Raw genomic sequence first — 18,539 nt, 5'->3', positions numbered from 1 at the left:
ATTTGTTGCAAAAAGTAAAAAGGTAATAGATCACCATGTTGAGACATCTCAAATTGCTGTTTGCTGCTCTGATTAAAAAAAAAAGTTCAGCTATCTCCTTGTCTCCTTGTCAGGTCCTGTGCTAGCTTCTGTTAAGGCCTAGAATTCATACACAGTCTAATAAAAGACAAAACAAAACACCATTCCCATATCTCTAGACACCTATGATCAGGTAAGCCCACCAGTTTTTATTAAGGAAAAGCTACTATATGTTTTCAGTTAGCATCTTAGAGAGAAAAGGGGAGGATCCCTGCCAACTACATCCATAACAGCTTTTGCATCTCAGGGGGAAGGTAGCTCAACAGTGTTTCCTTCTCTGGTTGGTCTCAAATAGGTCTCTAGCCAGCAACTCAAGAGGTCACAGCCTCAAAACCCCAGCCACTTACACACACACTGAGAGAAGGATAAGGAATCTGCTACCATGGCACGGTAGTACCCATTCATAGGATGCCATGCGGCATTCAGACATGGCTGGCTCTAGGTAGTCTTGTGTGACTACCTCCTCCAATGTTCCCCAGTCAATAAACTATTGTCCTATCTAAAAGTTCTGTTCTCAGTATGAAAAATCACTACGTCTTGTCAATTTTTTAGATCTGGGAACTTCTTAGCTCTTGGATTTGTGTCCAAGAAGTGTACAGTCCTGGGTTGAAACCAGAGAAAGGTGAAATTCTATCTGGGCAGACTTGTAGTCCCTTCCTTCTTAGGAAGTCTGAAAATCACCTAGCAGGATAACATACCAGATGCTGAGATCCTTTCTCAAACTAAATTACCAAGCATTCAAACTCTATTGAAGAGAGGCAACTCCAGTGGGCTGGATCTGTTGAATGCTCGAATGCCAAATGTACACTTGCCTTACAGAGAATTCACATGAGGCAAGTGCTCACATGGTGGTCAGAAGAAGCCATCCAAGGACACTCTCAAGGTCTCTCTGAAGAACTTTGGAATTGATTGTGTAACATGGGAGAGACATTGGTGCAAGACCACTCAGCATTACTTGTTCTTATCAAAGAAGGTGCTGTGCTGTGTAACCAATGCAGAATTGAAGTAACTAAAAAGAAACTTGAGATACACAAATTTAGAGAATCCACTCCAAATATTCAGATGAATTATTTGTGCCTGACCTATGGTAGAGCATTCTGAGCTTGAGCTCCTATTGGTCTGATCAGCCACAATTGGACAAATTGTAAGGGACGCATTCTAACTTGACTCTAACATGGTGGTGTTATTTTGGTCCTCTTCTAGAATGAAGAACAATAGCCAACCAGCCAACCAACCAGCTAACCACCTCCTGGGAATGTTGTGGTATAGGTGGATAGCAGGCTAGACCTAGAGTCAGGAAACCTGAGTTCAAATATGGCCCCAAGCATTACGACTAGCTTTGTGCCCCTGCAGTAAGTTACTTAACCTCCATCTGACTCAGTTTCTTCTTCTGCAAAATGGAGATAATAATAGTACCTACCTCCCAGAATTGTTGTGAGATAAAATTATATAATATTTTAAAGCTCTTTGCAAACCTTAAAACTGTATATAAATGCTATTATTATTATTAATGATCCATATGTAAATGTGAGATCAGTGGAGTAAATCAATCAAATAAGCTGACCCCACATAAAGATACAACAACAATAATGAAACCTAGCATTTATATATCATTTTAATGTTTTCAATGCACTCTACATAAAATGTTACCATGGAACCTTACCTTGGTAGGAATAACCCTCCATTAAATTTAATAAAATCAATCAGAGATATTACAACTATATGTGAAAAGGCTTTGATCAATTTAGATATTTCTGTTGAACCCTTGGAGGAATTGTAGGAACATTATAAAGAAAGAGTATTCACCCTGGCTCAGGAAATTTGGTCACACCCCAAGGGTCTTCTAAAAAAAAATTAGCATACCAGTACAAAACCAGGTTAAATGGATTACTTCAAGCTGTGATTAAGGAGAAAGCATTCCAGTTAATGCCCTGATGAGTTGCAGACCAGATAGGTCTTGGTCTCCTTTAACAGGTCCTTAGGATTTGGGACCTCCCATCTTTTCCATCAGTGTTCCAGCACCACGGACAACAGTATCTCAGAGCCATGTGTTGATGGGAAAGTTAATTTTAATATTGTAAATATCAAATGTGATATCCCCTTCTTTGTTTCACAAAGTCATCTTGATAGTATGAAAAATTCCTCCATCTAAAGAATCCTGGGAATGCCTTTGCATTCCTGCTCCTAAGGCACTTTACTCTCAACTAGGTTGAACTGGGCTCCACCCTGGAATTCTGGGGATAGGGTAAAAAGAAGCTAACTTGGACTAGTCTACAGCTACTGAAAGTGACTCCAAGTATCCTTGCCTCCTCATTAAGGTCTGGTAGAGATTGGATCATGAAAGGTGAAAAGGAGCAGAATGAAATGAGTTTTCTTGTTTGGATTGCCAAGGGTGGCTGGGGTTTCATGGCCAGGTCTCCCTCCTCATAGGCTGCCCTCTCCCCTTTTTTTTCCTTCTGAATGTTTAAAAACCTTTCTGTAATTTTTGCCTGTGAACACTCAGATTCATGGCTGTGTCCCAGGCTTATGACCCTCTTTATTGCGATTCAAGATTTCCCCCACTTACGCGTTTGATTTATTTCAGGACTTGACGGTCTAAACGGAAGCTAAAAACAACAGGACAAATTCACAGTTCTGCAAGAAGTCTGGGAGAGAAGCCTAGGTTTTTCTAAGGCCTAAGTCTGAGAGAAACTTTTTGAGTACTCCACAAAGGGGATAAAGTATGAGAAATAAAGGAGAAGGGTATGAGTATAGTAAGCACCTACTAAGTGCTAGGCATTATGCTTAGCCATTTAAAAGTAATGATATTTCATTATTTTCATCTTCATTATAATAATTTATAAAATTCTTAGAACAATTCTGTGATATAGCTGCTGGTATTATCATCTTATAGTTTAGGCAGAAGTTAAGTGACTCGCCCAGGACCAACCTGCTTTACAGATCAGAATGTCATCTGAGCCCCCTTCCTACCATGGCCACTGAAGCTTGCTTCGTTAAAATTGGGAATTACTAGAATGCAGGTTTCATGTTTCTTAATAGTCCCGCTCTTTTGACCCTCAGTGTATGTAATTCCCCTCAATATGAAAGAAAGAGCATATATAAATCTTTTTCTATCAATTTAGATTTTATTACATTTTCAAAATGAAAATTTCTAATTAAAATTATTCATATTAAGCATCCCAAAGTAGCTCCATTAAAAATATTCCCAGGTATAACTTTTTAGCTTGAGATACATAGTTTAATAAACATAAGCACACAATGCAAAGCGTGGGCTTATGTGGGCTAGGATCAAAGGATCAACATTTATTTTTTCTCAGGTTAGGGCTTTAGATGAAAAGCACAGCAAGTGTTTCCAACCATTCAACGTCATAGAAATAGCATTGTCTCAATGCTCATTTCTATGGAATTACCCCATTAGGGTCATCAACAATGTTTTTAATAGGAATTTTAGAACTAGTTTTAATTCTAAAATCTTATGAACAGAAGTTACAAGTATTTACTTATGTTTATGGGATCATGGGACATTAGGATTAGAAAGAATCTTAGAATCATCTAGTCAAACGTCATCTTTTTACTGATGAGGAAACTGAGGCCAAATTGTGGAAATAGTTTGTTCAAGGGATATACACCATAATGTTGGAGTTGAGACCAGAACCAGGGTTCTTTCTACTGTATTATGCTGCAAAGATGTACATTTGTGTATATTTGTATACATATATTGTTCAGTCATTTTCAGTCATGCCCTCTTCAACAACAAGGTTGCTGGTGGGCAAAGGAACATGCCCACACCTCTGCCATTTCTCTTACTTTTATGTCTCCCAGACCCCCAGGTATTACCATTCCCCTTTCTGTTTCACTCTCCAGATTTCCACTCTCCAGCTTAACCATCCGCTGCTTCTAGACCATCCTATATGTATTTTCTGCCCTAACTAGAATGTGTTATCCCATACATATTGTCTACCTCTATTAGAATGAAAACTTGTTGAGAGCAAAGATTGTAATTTCTATTTGTATCTATATGTGTTTGTGTTTAATGCAGTTTGGCACATATTAATTGCCTAATATATGCCTTTTCATTCATATACTCATTCTTTCCATCCATTCATCTATCCATCCAATCTTAATAAATACATATTAATTGAAATGAAGGACAACAAAGGATTGAGATAATTATTTGTATAACTTGGCAGAATTAGACACAATGTGTATGAAATGCCAAACAGAGATTGAAGACCATCCATGCTACCATGAAAGACATGCTCAGATTAATAAATTTAAGAATAACAAAATTAGTTTATATACCTTGTATACCCATAAAAGTTAAAGATGAGTCAACATGGAGTATTGGAAAGACCCCTGGACTTGAACTCAGAAGAGCTTTGACATTTAATAGTTAATTAGGCCATTCATAATCTCTCAGGTTTGAGTTTACTCATCTATAAAGTAGGAATAAAAATACCTGTGGGACCCATCTCATAAGATTGTTGTGAGGGAAACCTGAGATAATGTATACAAAATGTAACGTAAATCTCAGCTGCTATAATCAATAGGTGTTAGGTCTTTTACATTGGTGGTTTCACAGCATAAGAAAATATTGCTTTATTTTTATTTAGTCATTTCTTTCCTATGGAAGAAGAGGTATATGCAAAGAATTAGGATTTCCATTTAAGAAAATTTAAAATTCTTTATAGTAGTTTATATCTGAGAGAAAGGGAATATTCTTCCATTATTATTTTCGAAAATGAATTTTGGCTCGTAGGGAGTGATATTCAAAATCAAAATTAATTTTTCAGGAGTAAAGATGGGCATTTCTTTGTGGATGATGAGTCTCTGAATCATACCAGCTAAAGAGAGTCCTTTCTTATGCAGGGAATGACAGTATTCATATATACCACAAGCAGAGTCCGAGTTCCTTGAGAGCAGGAACTGTCTCACCTTTGTATTTATGTCCCCACTGCCTACCACAGTGCCTGGCATATAGTAGGTACAATAAATGTTCATTGATTGATTCACTCAGTTGGCTACTTTCAAGTAAGATCTGGAGCATGCACTACTAGGGTCTGGACCCTTTGGAAAAAAAATGCTTTGTGTTGTCAGGAACGCAATCACTGTGTCTTTATGTTTAGCACATTATAGGGGATACTTGGTTATGATTTTCAAAAATAAAAATATTAAAAGAAAATTTCTTAATATAAAAAAGTGTATTTTAATGTTGTCAGCCCTTCCTGATGGAATGTTTTCTTTTCCATATTCTTTAGTTTACCAGCTAACAATATTTGGGTAGAGAAATTAGGAAAAATACCTAAATAAATAAAACTCAAATAAATAAAATAATGAATTTTACTTATTGGGTTTTATTCTAAGGATGGTAGAAATAAATCACCACTTTTTAAAATCTTTTCTGTCTTTTTCTATAGTGGCCTGTTTTCCATTATCACTAATTACAAGAAGAAAAGACACTTTCTCTAAAGTTTAATTTATTTCTATAAAGAATTTTTTTATTTATATTAGCTTAGGTTCCTTAACATGCGGTGATCTCTAATAACTGTTTTGAAGTTATTGTTTTACAGATAATAAACATCCATGAGAAGGCAATAGTACAGAAACTCAATTCTTGTGTTCACCATGTTGCTTTTTCTTTTCATGAGGGATTCGACCAAAAGAAAAGGGAGACTTGATGTTCAGCCGATCCTTTTCAGCCTCTTCTTCTTCATCATATCTCTCACCATCATCTTCTACATCACTGGTATGAGGACTGGAATGCTGAGAGCTTGTAGGCGATGGTGGCACTGATGAAGGTCTTGGAAATTTAAAACCTTGTGTCTGCCAGAAACAAGTATAATGACTGGTTACTCTTAGTTGCACCGAAAGTGGGCTGTACCCCACTTACCAAAGTTTACTTAGTAAAGTTCTCCCATATGCATATTTAATGAAGCATACGTCAATATATTTCTCAGCACTAATCTGTGGTTTATTCTGATTTTAGCGGCTCATCAATACAGTAATCAACAACTTAAAAGGTCCAGTGACTAGTACAGTGGAAAGAATGCTAGATTTGGAGTTGAAGAACCTAGGTCCAAATATCAACTCTGTTGCCTACTTAACCTAAATAAACCAAATAAGTTCATCTGTGAAAGGAGGGGATTGGATTAGACAGTGTCTAAGATCCCTTCCTGCTCTAACTCTATGATCTTCTGTTGAACACTTCAAGTTTTCTCCTACTGATAGATCATCTTTGTAATGAGTTAGTGATTAAGTCAGGAAAATTTTGTGGATAAGAGGTTAGAAGACCTAAAGGTAACAGTGATACTTTTTATAATTAGAAGGCAAAACTAGGAATAGCCTGAATCCATTCAGCTCTTCTGGCAAAAGCATTTCTGTTTAGCCCTTTTAAATATAACTGCCTTTCCACCTCACTTGCCCATTTTGCCCTTGAAATGGGGGTGTGAGGGAGGAAGAGAGAGGACACCTGTTATATCAGTAGTGACTGTGCTGAAAAAGGGGGCATACCTACTATGAAGGCTTAAACATGAAATCACCTAGCTTCAGTAAGAATTTTTATTGAAATAAAGGTTACTGTGGTTTCATTTTAATATAATTAAGTGTTTTAAATAAGCATCCAATTAAAATGGAGATTATTTGCCTTTTTCAATAGCTTCTTAATGACATTTTGTGAGACAACTAAGTTGTTGTTCAGTCATTTCAGTTGTTTCCGACTCTTTATGACCCTACATTTGGAGTTTTCTGGGCAAAGACACTGGAGTAGTTTGCCATTTCCATCTCCAGTTCATTTTACAGATGAGGAAATTGAGGCAATCAGGGTCAAGTGATTTGCCCAGGTCACACGCAGTTGGTGTCTGAGACCACATTTGAACTCAAAAAGATGAGTTTTTCTGATTCCAGGTCCAACACTCTAGCAGTTGTTCCACCTACCTGCCCCCAGACCACTAAGTATGCACAGACTATATTGATGAAGGCAAAAATGTTTCTTTAAGTGAATATTTGAAATCTTACAAGTGTTTATTATTTTTCTCTCTCCTTCCAAAAAACATCTGAGGTGGCAGAGTAATTTCTTTCAGTGTTAGGCTCAAAGGCTGCCCTCTGATCCCCACCACAGCTTTCTTTGGGAATATATCACCTATAGTAATATTGGAATTTAATAGGAACATGTCTCCATGTTCAAACGCTATAAGCTGCTTGCTTGGGGAAATTTTTTAAGTGACGTGAAAGAATTGGACCCTAGTGTACAATAGAAATTTTAAAATATGACACTCTGGACCTGAAATCTGTCTGTTGAGCCATAAATACAGTGAAGTGAGGCAAAGTCATGTTTTATACCCACCAAGGGCTAGTTAGTCCCTTGAGGAAAGAAATGTATGCCATCTGTTGGAGAGTTGTACAACTGCAGGCATCAGCCATGGTCTTGAGATGAGTTGGGACAAAGTGAGACTGAGTTTTGCAATACAGAAAACTGAATAGCAAGGCTCAGAATGGAGCAAAAGAAAGCAAAAAAGGGGAAACAGTGGCATGTAGCAGGTAATCAGAAGTACGGAGGAAAGAACTAGGTGTGGGCCAAGATAAAAGAGTCTTGGAGCAAGCCTCAGACCTTCCCTGGCTGGAGCCCCACCCAAAACAGGAAGGTGAACCCCAACCTTACTGTTCAAGTACAAGTCTCCTGAAAAGAGATGCCAACCGGAAGGAAATTTCTGGATTCTATATGGACTCAAATGTGAGTCCTTTATGTGTCCTTTAATCTGTTCATAAACATTTTTATGTTTTGTGCATTTAGAACCTGAGATTTTATAAAAGGGAACATGTAGCTTCCTTTTAAAATTATTTATTTTTAACATTTTTTAAATTGAGTTCCAAATTGTCTCCCTCTACCACCCACTGAGAAGGCAAGCGATACATTATCAGTCACATGTTAAATCACACAGTACATATTTCCTTATTAGCCATATTGCAAAAAGCAAAAAAAATAAAGAAAATGAGGAAATTATACTTCAATGTGCACTCAGAATTCATCAGTTCTCTCTCTAGAAGGGGACAGCATTTTTTTTTTCCATCACAAATCCTTTGGAATTGTCTTAGATCATTGCAGAGGGGAGAGAGCTAACCAGACTTCAGCTACCTTGGCCCCTAAATTCCAGTGATGGACTCGTTCTGATTCCCAGGAAATTTACCTTTAACCAGTCCTGCCCTGTCTATTCCTTCCAGACATAGCTAACATTTTAATTCTTCTCTACCTAAGGCATGCATGCTTGTCATCTACACGTTTCAAACATAAGCTTTTCCCCAGTTTGTTCAGAGAAAATGAGAGCTATCTGTTGGGATTGGAAGCTCAATTCCGTGTGGACGGTCTCGGGCGGGTAAAAGTGGGACTTCTAAATCTTAGAGTCTTACGAGGCCCTCCATGAACAATGGGGATTCGAGAAGGTCAGACTGAGCTAGCTCGGCTAGCTCGGGTATTTCCGCCTCTCCCCGGGAGATACGTGATGGGTGGAGTCTCCCTGCCCTCAAGATTGTCCCGGATTGGAGCACACCTAGTTACCTAACAGCACGGTATTGAGATGCAAACTGTGAGGCTGAAGGTTAAGTAGGATTGAGGAAGCCTGAAAGCTCTCTTAGCACGTAAGGAGCCAAGAGGACAGTAGGCTCCACTCCTCTTCTTTCCTCTCTCCCCTCCCCCTCTCTCCCCGCTTGTACTTCTATTTCCAAGCCCTTAAGATCCTAGCCTCCTTAGGAAATCTCCCCCTCTTCCTCCTAAGGAAGACCCCCCTGCACTTGTAACTAGACCCTGAAATAAAGCTCAACCCTTGTTTGACTCTGGAACGTCCTTTCTCTCATATGAGCATCCGGTTTTGGCCAACCGAAGACCTCGGAGGTGAGGTAAGAAAGACTCGGGTAGCCCAATACAGGCCTCTAGGCCTGGCAGTTGGCGCCCCAACAGGGATTGGGAGCATAGATAATCCTGGGTGCTTTTGGGGTACACCCGGAAGGGGCTGTGAAAGAAGCGAGTCCCGAATCCTAGATTCGGAAGGAGAGAAAGTGGAGAGAAGCTTCCCAAACCCCTGGGAAAAGGGCGGAGATGGGGAATCTATTGCCAGTAATAAAGCCAGAGGAACAGGAGGTCTGGGCTGAGAAACTTCACAGGGAACGCAGGAAGGCGGGGGTCACAATAGAGTTAGATGACCTCCGAGAATTTTGTAAAAGGATTTGGCAAGTTTCTCCTTGGCTCAAGCAGGCAGGAATATCAAGAGAAAAATGGGGAGCGGTCAGAGAGCAAATGACTGCTTATGAGCAACAATACCCTGGGGAGCTGGAGGATTTAGATTTCCTGATATTCGGTGTAATTAAAAGCCTGCTGGAAGGGCCGGAGAGGCCAGGGCGGGATTGGAATGAGAGTGGAAGCGGAGAGAGGGGAGGGGAGAACACGGGAGGGACGGAGAGTCCAGGCAAGCAGAAAGTTAAGCGGAAAGTTAAGGAGCGTAAAGAAAAAATAGACTCGGAGCTCCATCTAGCGGATGGAAAAGGCGAGGCAGGGGAGAATACGCCGTGCCTTCCCTCCGCGCCTCCTTATAACCTGCTCCATTGGTCAGACAGTTCAGGGCCACAGTCCAGTTTGGAAAAAGGAATAAGAAAGGCTATAGAGAATGGAGAAGATGTAGGGACATTTCCTGTGTTAGAAATAGCGGACCCCAGTGTCCCCGGTGGGGTTCGGAGGAGCCACATACCCCTAGAGTGGAAGAGAGTGGCGACTCTCAAAGAGGCTTGTACCAAGCATGGCCCTAATTCACCCTTTGTCATAGCCATGCTTGAAACCTTCAGTGGTCAGTCCGTTCTGACTCTTAATGACTGGAAGAGCTTAGCTAGAGCCTGCCTTACCCCTGGGCAGAATGTGATTTGGGTATCAGAATTTTCTCAGAGGGTAAAGAGCACTACCAGTGGGCTAGGGGCTCAGGCCCCCCAGGCTTATCAGCAATTTGCAGGAACAGGGCAGTTTGAAGCTACAGGAAATCAATTACAGTACTTGGCCGCCGATTATGTCTTGATTGCCGGAATGGCTATTAGCCGCCTCGGGATGAGGTTATCAAATTTTTAGTAAGGGCCATTGCTGTTGTTCTGGAGTCCCCACCCTTGAATTGGAAGTCAGACACCCCGATTTGGGTGGAGCAATGGCCCCTGACTCCAGAAAAACTCCAGGCACTACAAGTATTGGTTAAGGAGCAATTAGAAAAAGGAAATATAGAACCATCAAAGTCACCCTGGAATGCTCCTGTGTTTGTTATAAAGAAAAAATCCGTAAAGTTCAGGTTCCTTACAGATGTTAATCAAGCATTTGTAAGTACCTGGCAGCAGCTATACCAAAATAAACAGCCACTATGCATTCTTATCAATCTCACCTTGAAGGCGATCCTCGCTAAACAAAGAAGGGGAAAAGGTCGCCTAATACAATCAGAGCTTGATACAGCTGTCTCAAGGAGCGCACATACTCCAGCTATGAGACATTTTAAGATACTAATATGGGGTCGAGGGTATGTTTGTGTCTCCACAGGAAAAGGGAATGCGTGGATTCCCATTAGAAGGATCCGTAAGTGGGAACTGATGTCGGAGAGCCTGGAGACCCCGGAGAAGGATCATGCACCACCTGAGTCTGCTGCTAACAGCTTTAACCTTGCTGCCCAGAGAGGAGGCAGCACTCATCACAACCGCAGACACTGCTGCTGACAGCTTCCCATCTAGGCATCTCTTTCCACTGGCTGAAGGAGGACTTTGATATCACAGACTCAGACACTTGGGGGGGGAGGAGGTGACCAATTTTCCACCTGTATAGATCCATTTGCAAGATTAAGGGGGGTTGTGACGTGTAAGGCGCCTACACCAGCTGCTCCTCTTAAAATATGCTTTGGGATTAGTTGATTGCACTTCCCCTGTTGTAACTCAGCCATTTAGTTTCATCTTTGTTTTATTTGATGCCTCCCTTTGTCAGTTGTGCTAGCTGCAGATTTCTGTGTGAATGAAGTCTTGTTGTAGGGTACTCATATGCTAAAGGCCTTCCTAATCCACTCAGCCTCCAGCCACTGTTTGCTCTAGAGCCAGGTGCGCTCCGCGCAAAACAAAGAAGGGGATACGTTGCGATTGGAAGCTCAATTCCGTGTGGACGGTCTCGGGCGGGTAAAAGTGGGACTTCTAAATCTTAGAGTCTTACGAGGCCCTCCATGAACAATGGGGATTCGAGAAGGTCAGACTGAGCTAGCTCGGCTAGCTCGGGTATTTCCGCCTCTCCCCGGGAGATACGTGATGGGTGGAGTCTCCCTGCCCTCAAGATTGTCCCGGATTGGAGCACACCTAGTTACCTAACAGCACGGTATTGAGATGCAAACTGTGCGGCTGAAGGTTAAGTAGGATTGAGGAAGCCTGAAAGCTCTCTTAGCACGTAAGGAGCCAAGAGGACAGTAGGCTCCACTCCTCTTCTTTCCTCTCTCCCCTCCCCCTCTCTCCCCGCTTGTACTTCTATTTCCCCACCCTGCACTTGTAACCCAGACCCTGAAATAAAGCTCAACCCTTGTTCGACTCTGGAACATCCTTTCTCTCATATGTGCATCCGGTTTTGGCCAGCCGAAGACCTCGGGAGGTGAGGTAAGAAAGACTCGGGTAGCCCACACAGGCCTCTAGGCCTGGCAGCTATCTATCTACCAGGCAAAGGACATTAATCAGCATTCTCTCCTCCTTTATTCTATACAAAGAAGTGTCCTTTCCCCTCACCAAGGCCAAACCCTCTACTCCTACCCTTGATTCTATCCCATTTTCTTGCCCACAGAGTTTTCCGTTTTAATATTCATTCTCTTCCGATCTGCTTTGATTTGAATGTGGAGAAATACTGTATATTGATTTTGTCAGTAATTAAACACCACTAATAGAGTTTCCTATGAAAAAGTTTATGTACATGAGAATAAATATATTTTATAAATATGTATAACAATAATTTTCTAAATATGGATAATAATAATTATATATATACATTTATAAACAAAATTTTTTTCTTACCGTTGGTGGTGGTGAAAATTCAGCATGAAATTTATCTGGAAAAGCTCTGCTCAGTGTCAGATGTCTGGCATGCATGTAGTACTACAATAGAAAAACAATTTGACATATTAAAAAATACATATAATTTTATATATTTTTCATAGGTTTCTGAGTTTGAAAACGTTTTCTAAACAAATATTTAACTCTTCTCTCACATCTGTGAGATTTGTGGCACTGCAAACAGTACAAATTTGCTCAGGTGCTGCTTTCCTTAAAAAAGCAAAGGCAGTCCCCTGCTGTTTTATCTAATAAAAGGGGATGCAAGATCTGAGTTGACCACCAGGTGGCTCTCTACCTAAGCCAAAAGGCTAACTTTCTGTCAGTCTTTAGGGCATATTAGTCTCCATAAAAGCCTAATTTATCACCCTACTTAGCCAACTTCTTCTGTGGTTACAAGCAGAAGTACTGGCCAGTTTCAGAATTTAGTTATTGGATTACCTATCACTTAAAATGTAAAATTACTTAATCTATGCTCCATACTAGGAATTTCACAACTTTTTCAACCCCTTTACCTCTTAGTTTTCAGTAAACTTTCCTGAACCTCCATTTAATATAAAAGGAAAGAAATTCTAGCATTTACCAAGTACATACATGTAAGAAATAAAATGAATTAATTAGTTTTAATAGTATGGCACAGTTGTTTATCCTAATTCTTTATACCCCTTGATAAACTTCTCATACCCCGGATAGTATACATAACCCAGGAGGAGAACCATGGTCTAAAATCAGTTTTATAGCTCTTATCTCCTTCCTGGACTCATTTCTGTTGGTTCACAACCTACATCCCCCAGACTTAGATTTACTTAGTATACTTGATCATAGAGTTTATTTAGTGAAAAAAGAAAAGGAAATGAATCACATTTTCCTTCATTCATCCCTAACATCTAATAAACCTTCTCCCACTTTCCCTAAAAGATCTTTGGGAGTGGTTGGAGAAATTCCTGAATCACCTACACCTGTATTTCTTGGAAAGTAATAAGGGAAAGGGTATACATTTGTGTGTCTAGGACAAGTCTCCCTTCTCAGCTCACCACCCTGATTGATATCTTAGAATTTCAGTGTTCAAGATCTTCTCTTATCAGTTACTACTTTTTCCCCCTGCTCCAGGATCATAACCTTCACAGAGCTTATCCCTGGCAGTCTCTTTCACTAACCAATATAATGATTGTCAGGTTACAATCTGATTTACTTATGAAAGCCCCATAGTCCCAATGCAAACATATTTGTTTGCCAATCAGAACATATTGCTTTCATGGTTAGAGAGGGGAAAAAGAAGCAGCCAACCCTGCATGCCCATATGAAGATCTTGTGTCTCTCTGTCCTATCTGGTAGCTTTCCCTTTATTGCAATTGTACATTCCCCAAAACTTCTAGGGAGGGACAATGGACATTCTGCCTCATGTGAATCCTAGGATCATCATCAATCTTTTGCCAGTTTTCACCCAAGGCTCAGAAGAAGATAAATCAAACAGATAGGAGGCAAGGCATGGCCACGAGTTACAAAATATAGAGGAAAACATGCTATTTGCTACCTGATTTTAGCCAGTTCAATGCTAACTTGAGAGAAGAGCAAAGGAAGGAAACTTGGGGGAGAGCACCTACTAAGTCTTACCATGAGAGGAAAGAATAGTCTAGTATGCAGTTTAAATGTTGGGAAAGTCAATTTCAAAACGTTCAGAAAAAGACAAGATCCAATGTCCTAAATTTCTGCAGAAGTGACTCCAAGAGCAGAAAGGGGGGTGGGGGAGTGGGAACTATTTAAATCAATCAGTCAAGAAGCTTTTATTAAATGCCAGGAACTATGCCATCTGCTAGCGATACAAAAAGAAAAATTAAAGAGTCCCTGCACTCAAGGTACTTAAAAATTGGTGTGGTTCAGTAGGGATCTCATTTATTAAGCTCAAAATTTTAAGACCTTTTTGGAAGATAGAAGAAGGCAGGCCAAAGAAAATGACCATAAAAGAGTAGTTACATCCTATGTAAGTGTAGTATCAGGGTTACCAAAGTGCCCAGAAAGAGCTAACACTGGCAGTGCCTGCTGAAGTCAGCAAAAAGAAATTTTTTAAGGTTATGTTGGAGGCAAAAGAAAGATCCCAAAAGGGACAGAACAAAGTAGGTGAGATGTGAAGGTATACTCAACTCTTATTTTGTTTCCGTTTTCTCCATAAAGGGATACTTGAAGAAAGCTATCATCGTTTCTCCATCTTCTTTTATCTGGGATAAACATCCCCAGTTCTTTTAACATGATATGGACTAAAGACCCTACACCATCTTGGTTACCCTTCTTTAAATGTTCCATTGTTTATCACTGTCCTTTCTAAATTGAAGCACCTAGAACTGAATGTGACATCCCAGTTATGGACTGACCAGGGATGAATATATTGCGATCATCAGCTACTTATTCCTGGAAAAGGTATTTTTCTTAATGTGAGATTGCACTAAACCTTTTTAATGGTTATATTATCCTGTTGACTTGTATTGAGAAATCTGTTCTGCTGCTTGATAGACACTTCACCTAAATGAATCTCCTTTCAGCATACCCAAAATATAACATATATTATATGTCTCTTTAAATCTATTTCTTCTGCAAATTTCTCTGTCTCTGTTGCTGGCACTACCATACTTATAGTTGCCCAGGTCTGTAATCTTAAGAGCCATCCTTAACACTTTGTTGTCCCTCAAACCTCATATGTAATCAATCACCAAGAATTATCTATACTTATCTAATATGTGTTCTAATCTACTCCCTTCTTTACACTAACATAGCCTCTACCCTAGCTCAGGACCTCATCACCTCTCTTGTGGACTATTGTGACTACATCCTCCCTGATCTCCCTCCCCCAATCTCTAAATTCTCTAATCCATTCTACAAATAACTATCAAATTGATATTTTTAAAAGACAAATATGACCAGGTCACCTCTGACCCCATTCAAAAATCTTCAATGGCTCCCTATTGCTCCCTGAGATAAAAAACAAAATTGTCAAATTTTTAAAAATGACTAGAGAATTACAAAAAAAAAAAATTAGAAAAAACTTTAAGAAAATTACCAAAAACTACTACACTCAATCAATATTATGCCAACAAAACTGAATACTGAAAGAGTGAATATTTACAAAAAATATATGTCTAACTTTATTTTTAAGAGAGATACCCAAAATTCAAACTCAGAAGGAACATTGAGTAAGCCATAAATGAACTCCAAAAGATAAAAAGAATCCCTTGGAGGTATTATTACATAAAATTTGGAAACCACTGGCTTAAGTTTTGACCACTTCTATGCATGGTTCAGGTGGACCAAAGAAAGAAGTCATGGGAATTGAGGAATTATGTTGCCAAGGTGTTTAAAGAAAGATAGCGAGCAGGGATCAGAGTAGAAAAAAATATACTATGAACCAAGTACTGAATTTAATTGGGAAGAAAGTGACCTACTGACACCTGGAGGTCCAGAGATGACAGCAACAAAGATCTGGGCAGAATGGAGTGAATTTTGGAAGAAATGAAGTGGCTGCTAAGTTATGCTGACACAGGAAGAGACTACAAGTGGAAAGGAGAAGGAGTATCCAAACTCCCTCTCCTGGATTAATGTGTCAGGACATGTGTTAAAGGGAGCATGATCCTTAGAAAGGGTACCAAGACATAGTTCATCTTCAGGGGAAAGGTAGGTTTCAGGGAAAGACAGAAAGAATGTGAAAGGAAGAGATCTAGGGTGAAGGGGAGTTTGTTAACAATAAAGGAAGATTCCAGTGAAAAGGAAGGGCAGAGGAAAAGAAGTAGGGAGAATTATGCCAGTAATGATGGTATCCAGCATCTGTCTTCTTCACCCTCGATTCAGGTTCCTCACAGACTCACACTGATGCCATGTTCATTTTTGACATCTCATGAGGCACAGCTCCCCTGGCAAGGTGGTACGATGGGGATAGTGCGGAGCAGCATCAGACCCCGAAAGGTGGTAGTTTAGGGACCAAGTGAGAGAGTGGGTTGGTCAGGGGGCTGAACCTGCGCCATTTTTGTGTCTGGGGAAACACCCTGACAACCTCAATCTAGCTCAAACTCTAATGCTCACTCACCCTGCCTAAGTATTTCCAGTCCAGCAGATCAGAGAGTCTTTCCGTTCTGTTCCTCTGGATAATTCTCTGGCGACGAGACTGTTTGCAGAATCCATAGAGAAACTGAGTAAGCTGATTGCAGGACTCATCTGGTGAGCAGAACCTCCTATCCACAATGTAAATACCTGAAGGACATAAAGACCAAAACTCTGTAAAATTTCAGGGTTTGGGGACACAAGTTTTCTTTCTGCTTTCCTTCTTATTCTTTTCCCTTCGTCCCCTTATACCCAGTTTATATCACTCTTTTCCTTCCTTCTCCCCTTAGGTTACCACCTGTTTTCTTCCTTGCCTAAAAGTCATCCTTTTTCTTATGATCCTTTACTTTCTCTGTGACCTCTTTCTATCTAACTACATGTGGTTAAAAGTAAAGAAGTGATAGGGTGGGAGCCTTGGCATACCACACTAATATGGCCAAATATGTGTGACAACAGTATTATGGTCACAAAATGTGAACGGAGAAAGAAATGGCTGTGTATGGTCAGAGCCTGAATGTTATTTTCTACTTTTATTTGCTGCTAGGTCATTTAGAGGTGGCCTGATTTTTTTGAGGCATGATATCATACCAAGATTACGGTAAATTAATACAATTCTTGCACCTCATTTCACAACATCTTTTGATGTTAAGACAAACGTGTAACCAAACCTGTATAATCATACAGTTGTCATAAAGGTCTATTCCACCGTTAGTGGTGTGCCTGCTTACTGAGTGAACACACTTAAATAACACATAAGTGACTATAACAGGGTTGTATTTGTAACCCCTTTTAATGTGAACTAACAAGAAGGCAAACTGCTCTTGTTTAGGTCATTTATTCTTTATGGCAGGAGTTCTTAATTTGGGATCTGTGAAGCTGTTTTTAAAAACGTTTTGATTCATATTTCAATATAAATGATTTCCTTGGCAATTTAATGTATTTTATTTTATACGTTTAAAAACATTATTCTAAGCATGTGTATGCATGATACACAAAAGGTTAGGAGCTTCCGCCTTAGAGCCTCCTTCCTGGGGAAAAAGAAACAAGAAGAGCCTCATGAGAAATCTATTTAAAGGTCAAGTCATGGATAAATTCAGTTATTTCTTTAGGTACGTAATACATGCTTATCCGATTACTCACCCCTACACTTCGGCTATTGTAATACTTATACTGGGCATTAGAGGGCAAAAGAGATATACTGAAAACAAAGGAACTGAGCCATGAACGGACGGGCCATAGGATTTAGAGCTGGAAGGTACCTCGGAGATGACCTAGTCCTTTTCGTTTTACGGAGAAGACTAAGTCCCAGAAAGGCTCAATGTTTTCCTAAAGCTTACAGAAGTAAGTGGCAGCACCAAGATTCCAACCCTCATCCTTGGACTCCAAATTCCATCATCTTTCTACTACTTTGCTCTGCCTATCTTGGTTTTAATGACCTGTTTGGGGTATCGGGACATATCATTAAGGTTTAAAACCTTGTCTTTATCTACAGCCACAGATTTGAATCTTTTATTTAAAACCAAGAATATAAATATTGTTAATTCTATAGTATCAGATATAAGACAAAAAACAGACCAAATTTATAGACTGCATATGTGCATATGTGGAGACAGAGACAGACAGAGAGACAGAGACAGACAAAGACGCAAAGAGAAAGAGACAGAGACAGAGATTGAGAGAGATGATAGGGAAAGATGCAGAGATAAATGATAGATATGAACATATGGATAAATGGATGGAAAGACATTGATTGATCAGTCGATAGATAGAGATAGTGATCTCATCACATATAAGTATGTGTGTCCATATATTTAATCCATCTTGTTCTAGGTTTAATTAAATGATAAAAATCTTACCATAAGCAGCTGGGTCAGTTATGTGTTCTTGCATGAAGCAGCCAAAGCCAGAGAGGTTTGTTGTCACACTAGGAATGCCCATCACTGTGCATTCAGCTGTCAATAGGCAGGGAGAAAGATTTTACTTATACTTAGAACAGAATTATCTTGTGGAATAAATAGGCCATAGTTTCCATCTATCTAGTGCCAAAAAATTTCTAGCCCAGGTAGGAAAGGTAGTTGACATTTTCCTTCACTTAGAATACTTTTGCTTACTCACACTGTATGAATACCTGGTCCTAAATTTGTGAAATAGGCAAAGTATATCTTTAACATTCCCAGTTTCTGTCCCTTGCCACTCCTCCCACTCCACAGGCACCAGTGGACATCAGTTCTTTCCCTTTTCTCCCAATCAAAGCCAGAAAAAATGGTTAATAATTTTTTTCATTTAAACTA

General features: G+C 39.8%; 1 protein-coding gene across 1 annotated transcript in view; it reads right to left on the bottom strand.

Annotated features, from left to right (window-relative positions):
* Positions 1–5,412: 5,412 nt before the first annotated feature.
* The window catches only part of GYS2 (glycogen synthase 2), a 66,181-nt gene continuing 53,054 nt past the window's right edge, over positions 5,413–18,539 (bottom strand). The window contains exons 13-16 of the mRNA XM_072653542.1: positions 18,105–18,200; positions 16,235–16,398; positions 12,127–12,207; positions 5,413–5,901 (exon numbers count right to left, since the gene is read on the bottom strand). Of these exons, the coding sequence (XP_072509643.1) occupies positions 5,686–5,901; positions 12,127–12,207; positions 16,235–16,398; positions 18,105–18,200 (557 nt within the window). The 3' untranslated portion in view covers positions 5,413–5,685. The remainder of the gene's footprint in view (positions 5,902–12,126; positions 12,208–16,234; positions 16,399–18,104; positions 18,201–18,539) is intronic.

The sequence above is a fragment of the Notamacropus eugenii genome, chromosome 3 (assembly GCF_028372415.1).
Source record: "Notamacropus eugenii isolate mMacEug1 chromosome 3, mMacEug1.pri_v2, whole genome shotgun sequence".
NCBI lineage: Eukaryota > Metazoa > Chordata > Mammalia > Diprotodontia > Macropodidae > Notamacropus > Notamacropus eugenii.
Note: the sequence above shows the minus strand (reverse complement) of the source record. Positions and strands in the feature narration are given on the sequence as shown.